Consider the following 14,102-nt stretch of genomic DNA (forward strand, 5'->3'; position numbering starts at 1 on the left):
CTAATGTCACATTTTAACACAATGCTAACCACTCACAAAGGGAGGATCATTATGTTTACTTTAGTCACATTTATCTAAAGCATTTGAACTATAAAATTAATCAGGCTAAGCTTTCATCGACTTTGAATCTTTTGTACAACCAAAAGCCAAATTGCGCACATTTAGCGCAATAAAACTCTCTCGGACATACTGTCAAACCTACTTCCTGTTAGCAACCAATGCGCAACGCCTTTATGGTTTCCATGGGGCTGGTGACAACAACCGCTGCGTTTCTCCAACTAGCTAGTTAGCAGGCTATATATCTAGCGATATTATAACAATTAGACTGTTAAAGGTGGTTTTAGAAGTTGTAAATGAACAAGTGAACTGGTCTATGGTTTTTTCTTCGAGGGCTGACAAGCTAAGTTAGTCAACGACAGAAAACGTACCCTTAACTTTAACGCTAGCTGGCTAATTAAATCCAGCAAAGAGGAGCACGAAGCATCATAATCATAATAACAATCGGAGTTTAGAATTTCAAAGATGAGTGAACAATTGAAATTAATTGTGGAGCAACTAAATAAAGACCCTTTCAGGAAAAACTTTAACCTTATTACGTTTGACTCCCTCGAACCGATGCAGCTGCTGCAGATTTTAAACGACGTCCTGGCTGAAATAGACCCGAAGGTGAACGGCTAGTGCTAAAAACTGTGATAACTCCATTTAGTAGCTACAACTCTAGGATATTTGACTTATGCGTTATTTCTAAATCAGTTATCTGTGATAACACAAATTGGTAACGTCTGTGTTGTATCACACTGCTCTCCTCATTTTAGCAAAATATAGACATCCGTGAAGAAATGCCGGAACAAACTGTAAAGAGAATGTGTGCTCTGCTGGGGCTGCTGAAGTACAAACCTCCTGGCAGCCAATCTGACGTGTAAGTAGCTGGGGATAATAAGAGTTAATGTTAGTCTTGCAGTTATTAGTTTCACAGACATTTTCAACATGCTTTCATGCTCTGCCTTTGCTCACTTCTTGCAGGAGCAGCTTCAGACAGGGTCTAGTGATTGGCAGCAAACCTGTGGTCCACCCCATCCTCCACTGGCTGCTACAGAAGGTCCCAGAGCTGAAGAAAAGGGCTTACCTGGCCCGCTTTCTAGTTAAACTGGAGGTGCCTTCAGAGTTTCTGCAGGATGATGTAATCAGAGACACCTATCACCAGGTTGGTGAATAGATTCCAGCTATATATCATTTTCTAATTTTTAAAGTAATTAAAAAATTTAAAGGTAAAGGGATTGTGCCATTTATGTTGTGTTTACAGTATGAAGAGCTTGTTGAAGGATTTAAGACATATCACAAAGAGTGTGAACAACTCAGGACTTCAGGCTTCTCCACAGCTGAAATCAGACGGGTAAAAGGTTACGTTTTTAATATAGTAGTTTAAAAATATTTCATTTTTTCCCACTTATTTTATGTAAGTGAAGGGAACAGCTACAGGCCTAATTGACATGATTTAATGTAACAATTCTTCATCCATATCCTAGTTGATACAGTGCATCTAAATTCCATTTTTTTGTTTTTTTCATAACAGGACATTAGTGCTATGGAGGAAGAGAAAGACCAACTAATCAAACGTGTGGAAAGGCTGAAAAAGAGGGTAGGGTACACTGCTATGGGAAGCCCATTCACTCTTGTAATGCTTGGAAGGTTTGAAGGCCTCACAGAAGAATGAAAACATGACCTCAGACATATATTATCAGCTGCTCTAATTGGCCTGACAAGGTTCAGACAAGTTGCAAAGCTGTCCTAACAAGTCTGTGAAGTAAAGAGGTGCTGATGGGTCTTATTTACAGGCTTGCCAGAAGGTGAAACATGACTCTGATAGAGGTGCTTGGTTATTTGTGCTTACCCACATGATCATCACTGAAATATGTTCTTATTAACTTGCCAATCCACTAGGTGGAGTCTGTGTCCAACCATCAACGGATGCTAGAACAGGCCAGACAGCTGCGAGTGGAGAAGGAGAGAGAGGAGTCACTGAGTCATCAAAAGCAAGAGCAAAAGAACCAAGTAAATGCTTGTGGTCCATTTGTCATCACGTATACTCCTGCTGGTATATTTTACTGAACAGGCACTGTTACACTCAAACTAGATACTGCCGAGTCTTTTAGTTCTTGTATCTTGTTTGACATAGTCATATTTAAGAAATTATTACAGATTAATATTAAAATCTGCAAGATTATTGGTCTGTGTGCTAACTAACATTACACATTTTTCAACATTAAGTTTCAAACTTAGGAAGTTGCTTGTGGTAAAGCCAGCTTGTGTGAACAATTTTACCAACATATATGTTCAGTATAGCTGAATCAATCAATTAATGCATTGGCAAATAGCCGAATATTAATTGGCAATAATTTGCATTATAATTTCAATGTGAATAATGTGAATATTTTTCAGTGTGAAGATGTCACCTTGAACTCTGGGAATACATGATGAACATGCATTCTCACAATTTTCTGACATTTCATAGACCACAAGATCAATGTGGTAATCCAGAAATTATTTGAAAAAAGTCAATGACTAGTGAACATTTATTAGTAATCATTATTGTGTATTCAGCTGTTTCAGGCAGAGCAGAGACTGCAGAGATCACAGCAGCAGTTGAAGGATTTGCGACAAGCAGCAGCAGACGCTAACCCAGAGAGTGAGTACTTGTGTCCTGCTGTTGTCTTTTGCCTCTGCGGTACAAAGCTGGATGGGACATTCAAGGACACGTCAAAGGGGGGGTCTCAGCTAACAGCCATCTGTTAAGACCCTCTAACTGATCTGATCGTGGAAGCACTATAATACAGCTTATCTGATCTTATAAATTTCTACTTTTGTTCTCATTTGGAATTGGGCTCTTTGGGCAGAGGGTTACAAATTTGCTGTTTCTCAAATGACTTGAGCACAATTAAAAACACGATATGGAGACATTAAGTGTAATGGACACAAATGGAGAATAACTCCATTTGTGTCTCCAATAAGCACTTTGAATAAGGCTCTTGTTCTGTAATTTGTGCCGTTCAACTGTGAAATTAATATTTCATTACATTCTGCGCAACATATTAGTGGTGTGTTTTTCTGTATATTCAGTGGATTTTTATATATTAGTAGTATCCAGCCTGATTTAAGTAGTCAGAATTGTTGCATGCCTGATAAGTTTTAAAACACATATATAGTTAGATAAGTTTAAACTTAAATGACGACTTCACTGATTTTGAATTTGCTTTTTTTGGTTCTTTTTTGGGTATTACATTTAAATAAACACCATTAAACTTCCCTTTAACATCCCTATATCAAAATATCACTCCACTTCTACCTGGAAAAACACTTCCAGATGACATCACTTGGAGGAACTTTCAGATTTTATTATGTCATCTTGTTCCCTACACTATGGAGTTTGTAATCATAGTCAACCTGGTTTACACCTAAACTAAAGCCATAGAAAGCAAGTTGAAAATTGGTGAAGTCACTCTTTAGCCTCTGTCTTTCTTAGGCTTAATTAAGAGGCTTGAAGAAGAAATCAAGATCAACTCGTACATGGTCTCGGAGAAACTCCCCAAAGAGCTGGAGGGTATGAGGCACACAGTGCAGTATCTTCAGAAGGTGGCTTCAGAGCCTGCCATGGGCCAGGCTGATCTCCATGAACTGGAGGACAAGGTCAGGCTATCATGTGGTCTCATGTGGGTATAGCTTCATATGTTGTCCAGTGAATTTCTATGAGTTAGTTTCTGAGTGTCCTTTTGTTTAAACTTTTACAGATTAAAGAAGTTGATTCTCAGATAAACCAGCTGATTGAGAAGAGGATGATGAGAAATGACCCCATGGATGACAAACTGACCCTTTACAGGCAACAGGTATTGAGTTTTATTTTTGTCTTGTGTATTTTGTGTGAATGAGCCCTGTGGTCGACATAAGAAAAATGTATATTTAGTTAGTCCAACAAGGCACCTTGGAAAGGTTTACCAATAGGTTAATGTATGTTAGAGAAAACTGATGCAGTGATATATTGGATTATTTATCCTTTCTTCATACAAGGAAGGGATCACAGTGCACAAGTAATCTTTTTTCTGGTCGTCTCATGAAGGATTGGTGCTCATATGCTTTTGTGAAAAGCCTAAAAATATTGTTATGTTTAGGGTTAGAATTTTTACGCTATAAGAGCTGTGACTTAAAAGCAGGCATTTGTTGTAGTATTAACCTTTAATATATTCCATGTTAATTGGCTGTTTAAGCACTGCATCTCCATTCTTATATGCAACTCCTGTTATTTTTCTAAATCTACTGTAATGTGACTATCGCAGGCGTCCATCATCGTTCGAAGGAAGGAGTCAAAAGCAGAGGAGCTTCAGGAAGTGAGGGAGGAGCTTGCTGCAGCAGAGAGGGAGCTGAGGCAGAGGACTAGCCAGGCGCAAGCTTCAGATGGGGAAGAGATCATCCGGGGTGATGAGGTTTGACGTGCTTCTCAAACTCACAAAATAATACAGTCACTAAATTAATTTCTTTATAGCCATGTTCACATTGTCACAGTGTCTAACTTTGTTTGTTGCTATTAGCCAAAAAAAAAAAACCTGCTACATTTACCTGCATAATCATCTAACAACTGACACCCTCTATATAAACTCCAGCTTGATCCACGTGCATACAAGTAGATCTGGAAACGGCAGAAAACACAAGGCTATTTCTGCTCTTATCCAAACACAGACAGGCTCACTGTCTAATGTTACTTATCCCTTTTCCCTTCTCTCCCCCACATTCCCAGGCAGAGCCAGAAATAGAATACAACAGAGAATATCCAGATCAAGGAACTGTACTGAAATTTGTTCTTTTCCTTAATCTTTAGTGTAATCAACCTCCTAATTCATGTCAGCTGGATCCATTTAGCAAAACTTTGGCCATAAAACCTTTGTCTTTATTTACATAGATCCCATGATAAGGATGTACCCCCCCCCAAAAAAAAAACTTATTGCATATTCTGCACTGAGTCGTCAAGTTAACAAACAGGAATAGTGTTGCACATAAGTCAACACTATCAAACACGTGGAAACATATATAAACAATCACTTTCCCATGCATCCATGAAGCATGCAGTTAAAGATGAACTAAAAAAGCTTTACGTATTACCATAGGGACACTAATAGATAGATGGGGGTTGCGCTGTGGCACAATTTGAATTTGAGTTTTTATAGCTGGTGTTTGATGCACATTGATATCCATAAGGTGAGTGCTGGGCCTGCTACAGAGGCAAAAGATTCACAGCATGTCTGAAATTGCAGCAGCCTTTTCCCTCCTCCCTGGATGTTCTCTGGAGCTCCTGTCAATCTCTTTGGGATGTGCACGTTTAGTATGTTCCAGAGAGTGTTGTCCTAGTGCTGACCCTGACCTCTTGCCTGCATGCGTGGGTCACAAAGAACCAGTAAATTCCCTAGAGGGGTTTAGGCGAAGACTATCACAAACACTTACGTAAGATGCTTGAAGCCATTTTAGCATCAGTAAGTTAGTGCCCTGAGACACTATAGTGGCTTTAAATCTTTAAAAGAGTTATTATGTGCAAGATATGCTTAATTGCTGTTTTGCAGACAGTCACATATAGAGTTATAAAAGGAGCACTTTTTGGCTGTGGTTTCATATTTAGATTTAATATTAAATTAGTTATCTAACAGGATGAATAATCTATCAGGAATTCTTTGAGTTGTCTATTCCAAAATGTGGAACTATCTCTTTACACAACCAAGACCAGTGGAAATAGGTTTTACGAGCTCTTCTTGCCCTTCATGGTTCATTCTTTTGTTATTTATGTTATTATGTACAAACAGATTTTGTAAGGGAAAGTAGAATAGATTTTTTTGCACAAAAATGATAGAAGATGTTGCCACAGAAGCTAAACTGAGGCGTTTACTGATTCTGGCAAATGATAGAGGATGTGAAATATCAATGGAAAATTGCATCCAACATGTTTATTCTTTTCAGGAAGGAAAGAGAAAGCAATGATTTGAGCTATGCAGCAGGGAAAGGTAGCAAAGCTGTTATGACAGTAAGAAAAATTATGAAGTGCTGTGAAATATGAGGTTGGAATTCTTTAAAAAAAAACAGTGCTGGCACTAAAGCAGTATCACAGGTTTCAAACATTGCTATATAGATTAAGGCAACATAGAATTAATTGGAGACTGCCTGACGTACCTTCAAATCTGGCTGAAAGGATGAGAGGGAGCTGTTTGTAGAGACAAAGAGGGCCCTTGAGACTATACATGAATGAAGTTAATGGAAAATGTTTTGTCAAACACAGCTTATCAGACTCCTCCATAGTTTTGGGCTATCAGCCACGGTGGAGATGATCACTTTATCACAAGTATTTTCCATTCTGCTGGTTATGTGTCATCACATGCCACCCACCAACTGCAGGGTCTCTCTGAGAGAGATGACTACATCTGCTCGTCATTGGTTGGCCAGTAACACGAAACCGCTTTATCAGCCAGCTTCATCACAGTGCTAAAATTTGATTTAGCTTCAGTCAAGACACCATCACAAATGCTGCACCAGTCATGTTTCTGTCGACTTGTCGACTTATGCAAGTGTGCGTAGGTGTGAAGATATTCTGACCAGTGCATTATAACTGAGCTGCCATCCACTTTAACAGCAGTTGTTTTGGGGACACAATGTCGGGAACACAGTGCAGTAATATTCTGTTGTGCTAATTCCTCTCTCAGCCACGTCTGCCCTTGATGTCCCAAAATACACAAGGAATAAATGTGCACACATACTTACTCTCTCACTGCCTCACTCACACACATATCAAGTTTCACCATTCCCCAAAGGACATGAAGCACATTCTGTGATTTCTGGGGCTGTTCTCTTGTGTCCATGTTCATTTATAGCTGCTCTTCATTGTGGAGGAGTTCGATTGTGTCCCAACTGGGAGCGAGGGTAGGGAGCGATTGAACATCCACTTAAAGCAGTTATTGTGCCAGATGAAGCTGTTTGCTGTGTATAGCTGGTTGTCAACCTGAAAGGAACTAGTGACTGTTTCAGATCATGGGCATTGCCTCCAGTCCCCTCTGCTGCTTTCACTGCTGTTCTCTGATAACCCCCGGTTCAACTGACTGCCATCTAGTGAGGCGGTTTATAGTGTCAGCTGTGCCTGACATTGTCCCTATTTACAATGTTGCAATCGCAGAAATTAATTTAACCAATCCTCCGTTAATTCTGCATAACCTTGCAAGTTAATACATCATGAAAACATTGCAATATATTATCTTTTTTTCAGGCATTTTGGGGCCACAACAATCACAAATAGGGCAGAGGGGCTCTATAATCAATATTTTATTAAAAAGAGACCACATGCATTTGTGTGAAAAAAATAGTGACAAGCTTACAGATCCTTATCCTGCAGTTCTCCACAGCTTTACAAAATTGGTTTTCTGTCAATTTTGTTTTAGTTTACTCTCTGCAGCATTGTTTCCAGATAGCCTCCAGCTCTTTTCAGGCACAAAAAATGTACACTATGTGTCACATGGATAAATGTAGCTAGTAGCTTACGAACATAGCAAAATATTTTGCTAAGGAACCAGATATTTTCCTCTAGAGTTGTTTGGAAAGTAAAGCAGAACACTTACATGTTTAATCTTCTTATGTCAGATGGTCAGAAACAGGACTGCAACTCAATAATAATGTTGATCTGTCACTGATGAATAATTGCTTCCTATAAAAACTCAGAATTGTGTGTCAAATTTGTTTACAACTTGTTTATGCCACCCTTAAAATAAGTAAATGTGCCAAAATGAGTTTGAGAGCATTGTTTAATATATTTCCTTCTCCTAAAACTAGTACACAAAAAGTGTATATTCTTTTACTTTAAAGATAAAGTTGAGGTGTGTTTCTTTGTTTGTCAAAGCTGAAACGTTTGGTGGGGAAATTGCGCAGCAAGGGAACTGTGTACAAGAAGAAACGCCAAGAAATTGCTGAACTAAAAGCAGAATACGGTGTCCTGCAACGAACAGAGGATATTCTCAAGCAGAGACATGAGATCGTCCAACAGAAATTGGTAAGTCAGACAAATTGACTAAAAAAATGGATTATTACAGGAATACAAAAGAAGAAACATCGTCTACTTCTTGCCTTTAAAAAGATAAGTTGCACAAGAAAATGTGCATAGTCTTCTAGTATTGCATTGCCATTTTAGCATATTGTTTACTGACCACAGAAATTTGCCTGACTGCTTTCTGCTCTGCCCTATCACATACTGTTCCCGCTCCACCCATCCACTCAGATTCTAAATGTGCTGGTGCTGTTTTTACTTTCCCATTCACGCACTCGTCTTAACAGTAAAGTGGTAGAAGCTTCCTGGAAATGGCTTCACACCTGTGTGATAAAAAGCAACAGGGAGAGCTGCTTCTTTTTTAAGCATTTCTGCCTTTATTAGACATGTATAGCAGTAAGGAACAGACAGGAAACAGACGAGAGAGAGGGGGATGACATGTAACAAAAGAGCTGCTATTTTTCCTGCTTCTGCTGTTCGTCCTCTGTCTGCATACCACACTCATATTTGTTAAGCAAAGTTGTCCTGCTAGTCACATGTCTAGTCTACACATGTGCGTAGCTCGACTATCAGCTATCAATATTGTAACACATTAAAAGCTTTATGTTTGAATCCGTTTCCAAAGAGCTTTTTGGGTTATGCTTTCAGGAAATAATCTTTGTTTCAAGTAAAGCTGTATCTCTGTGCTATGTTAAGATCATTTTCCCAAAGAAAAATGATGATATTATAAATTAGTTAATAGCACATAGACCCTTTCATCATGACTCCACGCTAAGAATAATTCATTTTTTAAGTTGTATGTAACTTTTAAGTTCGATGCTGGATTTGCTAATTTTTGGATGCGCTACCATGCATCTCTGTTGTGTTTTTATAAGCAAACTGTGGAAGCTGAAAAGGGAATCTCTGGCTACAGTAATACCCAAGAGGAGCTGGAGAGGGTGTCTGCCATCAAGAGTGAGCTAGATGAAAAGAAGGGCCGCACACTGGATGATATGTCTGAAATGGTGACTATGCTGACAACCCTTGGGTAAAATCCACCCAAAAACACAGACCATGTCAAAAACGTAATAGACTCTTTACTTATAAAGCAACAGGAAACTTTTTGTAAAAGGATTAAAGCACCACCGAGACCTCTGAAAAAGAAATTATATTATTGATTATGTCTTTTTAAAGACATACATTTTTTACGAATATACATATAAAGCACAGGTATAAAAAATAAAGTTAATCATCGCTGAATTCTGTGTAACTGCTTTGATATTAGGCTTCTACTGTTGTTCAGTCTGGGTCACTGTTACATTATAATGTCCTACTGAATACAACAGAGGCAACGTTCATATTATAAGCAACCCTTTTGCTGCTATGATCATGTTTTTAAAAAAAATCTCTATTAGAGTAAAAGGCCAAAGGGAAAACACCTGTGTGGGTGTGCACCACATTCCAACTGAATGTAGGACTTGCATTTCTTGGATATCCCCTCTATCTGTCAAAATAATTATGCTAACAGCTAAATAATAGGCAATATTATCCCAATATAACCCACAGCTTAAACATTATTTATCATCCTGTCATCCTTTTGTGTCAAGGCCAAGAGGGAAACAGTTGTAACTGATTAGGCTATGCTCCAAGCTGTAGTGAGTTAGTTGATCAGTTTGGCAGCAAGTACTTTTGGCACACTGCTGACCACTCCTAATGATAGAGGCAAACATCCCGGGCTCCAGCCTCAAAGTAGACATTTAAACTGGAGCTTGGAAATACACTGCAAAGCAATAAAGCTTGAATCTTTTTGATGAATACATACAAAACTGTTTATGAATATTGACCTAAAATTAAAATCTTTCTCCCTTAAAGTGCTGTATAACCTTTTTGTCTTTGTACATTATTCGTTTACAGTCATATTACTTACTGTTGCAGACTGTAAATGTACAAGAAAGCAATAATTGCTATCTCCTTTGAATTGACATTGTTATTATTGGTTATGTGCTCATTTTGTGGTTGTGTGTGCCACTGCCTTGGTTTTACAGGTGAAGAAATTAAACTCCATGATTGTGGAGAAGAAGTCTGCTCTAGCTCCAATTATAAAAGAACTGAGGTCACTAAGACAGAGATGTCAGGTCAGTATCATCCACATTAAACCAACTCTACTTAAAAAAATCCTCACACCATAAAAAATAGCATTGTAAAGGTAATTGGCCATCTAACCACATTTACATGGGTAACTTCAAAAAGCATGACATTAAACAGTATCATTCCTGTGTCACACAGAAGCCAAACTAGAATCCTGCCAAGAAGTTGATGCCGAATTTTCACTCCAGTGTCTTAAATATTGTGTTGACATAGTCAATTGGTAAGACAGTCGTCCACGGACCACAGGGTCAGTGGTTTGATCCCTTGTCCCGGCTATGTGTCGAATTGCCCTTGGGCAAGACACTGAACCCCAAGTTGCCCCTGGTGGGTCAGATGAGCACCTTGTATGGTAGCCACCGCCATCGGTGTGTGTGTATGTGAATGGGAATAAACATTGTATAAGTGGCCATCTACGATTTAAGTGGCCATTAAACTAATCTGTAATGTAATTCTGGATGTAGCATACATGATGCAAACCAGAAGAAATGACAGCTCTCTCTTCCAACTAATGACTTACATTCTACCTGCTAAGCCAAACAAAAATATTTCTTATATGAAAAAAACATAATAAACCATAAATCTAACAGTGCAGTCATACAGTAAAAGTCCCAAAAATGTTGTAACTTTTACTGGATGCTTTCAGTCAAGTAAAAGATAACTTTTACATTGACTGTGTGTTATGTTGGACAGAGTCCATGATGAATAATTTACATAGTCCATAAATAAAATGCATGATGGGAAAGCCCCCCACATTGCCTCACTAAAGCAGAGGATTAAATTTTCCTACACGTGTTCCCAGAATTACGCTTCCTTTTAACTGGGTAATGTCTACTAATGAAGAGCTGCAACAGGAAGACATAAATAGACTTTGTGAGAGTCTGTTGTAAGTTACACTGCTCCATTTCCAGGTGTGATCTTGTATTAATGTTAGGAGATGTGAATTTGAAAATGTGTATTCTATCTCTTTGTCTGAGATCTCATTCAGTAAGTCACATTGTTTGTTTCCCACTTTCTGTGTATTTGAATTTTGATCTTAACAGGAGCTAAGCCAGGAGTATGAAGAGAAGAAGGTGCAGTATGAAAGTTGTGCTGCTGGTCTGGAGAGCAACAGATCTAAGTTGGAACAGGTAGGGCTATTAAATATGTTTATGCAGTGCGTTTCTGCATATTTTAAGTGGTCTTAGTGACGTACTGGATGCCTATGTTGCTCTTATTTAAATTCACAGGACGTGAAAGCATTGAGAGAGGAGACAGCACAGGAGGAAAACCGATATCATTATATCAACTCAATGTCTGAGGCGAGTATTTTAAAATGATAGTTGCTAAGAACAGAAATAAATGTCACAGTGTGTGACTTTGTGAAACATTATCCCTGTTTTAAGATAGAAAAAATGATCAAATTTGATTTGCCCCTCTAAACTCCACAGTTACTTGCTTACGACAGCAGTGTTGAGTGAAAGGATAAAATGTTTGAGCATTAAATAACCTGCCCCCAACTCCCACTGTGACATTAAACCTGATCCCTGTGTTTCTGTCCTCCACAGATCATTGAGATGCAAATACAGCGGGCAGCTGAGGAGATGAAGGCCTATGTTTCCTCTGATCCACAAGAGAGGAAGAAGGCCATCAGGTGAGCATGCTGAGCCAGGCCAGCCAGCTGCTCGCAAAGATGAATAGCTCCTCTTTTTAACCTCTGGGAGTTCTCATTACAACACAGTCAATAAAGCTACTGCCACTTTATCCTTGTATACAGCACGGAGAATTGTCACCAAACCTTATGCTATCAAAATATGCTGATACACTACATCCATCTTTAAAAAAGCCAGGTGAGATCCAGCATGTGAGATTGTTATGGCTAATATTCTTTTGCTTCTTCTGCAGGGAATTGTACATGAAGAACATTTCAGAACAGGAGTTACTTGGCAAGGTGAGAAAACTGAGAACTGACTTAGCAAATGTTATTGATCAATACTGCAAAATATACCTAATGTCTGTAAAGAACATGGACTGAGGATGACAAAGACACTAGAAATTAAAAAACTGCAGTAATGTGTACAGAGTATATATTTTCTTAGTAATATTTAATATAATTCGGCTTTTTAATACAATCAGTCAGTGTCTTTTATTTTTTATTTTTCTTTGGACTAATTACTCTGTTTTTTTTGGGATTCCAGAAGTTACGTGAGACGCAGAAGATGGTGAGGGAGACACACGGTGCCAACATGGAGCAAATGAAAATGTGGCGTGACCTGGAGCAGCTAATGGAGTGCAAGAGGCAGTGCTTCATACGAGCTCAGAACCAGGCATCTATTGGTCAAGTCATCCAAGAGGGAGGAGAAGATAGGCTGGTTCTGTGAAGATATGTCTAGTCAGGGTCGATTACAGGTCATCAACAGTACATTCACTTTCCCTTCCTTTAAAATGTCCAAATATTACTAGAACCTAGTTTTCATATGTAAAATGTTTTCTAGATACACTGTACTATTTCTAGTACATTCAAAAAACAAGTTTAAAATACGTTGTTTCATTGTCAGGGGGGTTAATTTTTCCCACCATCTTGTTTTTTTTACATTGCCATGGAGGTTTCTTCCTATAAATTGTGTGTGAGAACTAGACCATTAAGTTCAGGTTATGATCCAGTTTAAAATGTTTTGTGAACCCACAGCTTGAAAAAAACACCACATGGATCAAGAGGTTTTCAATGATAAGGTTATGAACTTTGTCTGGCCCCTGGAAACTCCTATTTGACACAGCTTTAAGAATATACTTCCATTCAAAGTGTCCAAAGATAACGGCATACAAAGTGGTGCACTTGAGATGTGGCCGCGGTCAACTATTTTTGGCAACTATGACCTTGGGAATGGGTGTCTTGCCAGTTTAGGAGTTCACTGGGATCTCTGTTGCTTTCAACTGTGCAGATGAAATAATAATAATATTCTGCTTGTTTATATTAAATAGCATTCCATTTTTCAATTTATTGGTTGTCTCTGTATTTTTAATAAATGTATATTATTATTGCATTTTGATTTCTGTTTTAATTATGAAAGTGATCTAAAATGCATCTTCCTGGATGGCTGTAGTTCAGTCTGTAAGGCAGTCGTCCACAGACCACAGGGTCAATGGTTCGATCCCCCCATCAAATTTAAATAGTATTTCCTTATTAGTTTCTCTTTGCAGGCTATATATATGTCGAAGTTTCTCTGGGCAAGACACTGAATCCCTAACAGCCCATTCCCATCCCCCCCGCAGTGCCGGTCCAGGCCCGGTAGAAATTGGGCAAGGTTGCATCAGGAAGGGCATCCGGCACATCAACATGCCAAATCAACATGTGAACAATGATCTGGTGTGACGACACTGAACTCATGGGATAAGCTTTATATCAATACTGAACAATACTGTTTAATGTCATGGTTTTTGAAGGTACCCATGTAAATTTGGACAAAAAAAAATTTAAAATGCATCTTCCATTACAACAGAATGAGATAGAGAGGTAAGACAGTGGATACTTAACAAATTTTAGCAAGTAATGTGGCGCACAGACTTTGGTTTCACTGGTGTTCCCAACAGATGTCTTCATGGATGTTTCAGGATCCCACTGTCCCTCCCCCAGAAACTTAATCTGCTGTTGACAGCTTGTGTAGTGGCTCTTGTGCCAAACAGATCAAGCGTGCATTGTGAAAGCCAGCCTGATGTCCAGCGGGTCACTGCTATGTTATTATGGTTACAACACCTTGTGCTTCTCAGGGGCCTTATTAAGATGTGTTAAGAGATGATGCATGGCAGTCTTGTAAAACATCTGACAGTCATAACCCCTAAAGAAAATAAGGTTAAGACCTAGTACCTTCACACTATTATACCAAACTAACATCCTTTATAATTAAGCAGGTGTAAACTTTAAAAAAAAACGTTACTGTTG

General features: G+C 38.7%; 1 protein-coding gene across 1 annotated transcript; it reads left to right on the forward strand.

The window, feature by feature from the left end:
* The first annotated feature begins 220 nt into the window (after positions 1-220).
* ift81 (intraflagellar transport 81 homolog) lies at positions 221-13,185 on the forward strand. The gene is made up of 18 exons (XM_067521067.1): positions 221-666; positions 816-919; positions 1,024-1,204; positions 1,304-1,393; positions 1,574-1,639; positions 1,942-2,052; positions 2,602-2,686; positions 3,521-3,684; positions 3,786-3,881; positions 4,329-4,475; positions 7,916-8,065; positions 8,935-9,063; positions 10,084-10,173; positions 11,227-11,313; positions 11,413-11,484; positions 11,731-11,816; positions 12,068-12,113; positions 12,361-13,185. Exons 1-18 carry the CDS (start codon positions 523-525, stop codon positions 12,541-12,543), a joined length of 2,031 nt encoding a protein of 676 aa, XP_067377168.1. The 5' UTR covers positions 221-522; the 3' UTR covers positions 12,544-13,185.
* The last annotated feature ends 917 nt before the right edge of the window (positions 13,186-14,102 follow it).

The sequence above is a fragment of the Channa argus genome, chromosome 11, assembly GCF_033026475.1.
Source record: "Channa argus isolate prfri chromosome 11, Channa argus male v1.0, whole genome shotgun sequence".
Taxonomy (NCBI): Eukaryota; Metazoa; Chordata; class Actinopteri; order Anabantiformes; family Channidae; genus Channa; species Channa argus.

Coding starts and splice junctions, on each gene's coding strand:
- ift81 (XM_067521067.1), top strand. CDS start 523: ATGAGTGAACAATTGAAATTAATTGTGGAGCAACTAAATAAAGACCCT. Junction 667..815: donor TGGCTGAAATAGACCCGAAG/GTGAACGGCTAG, acceptor TCCTCATTTTAG/CAAAATATAGACATCCGTGA. Junction 1,394..1,573: donor CCACAGCTGAAATCAGACGG/GTAAAAGGTTAC, acceptor TTTTCATAACAG/GACATTAGTGCTATGGAGGA.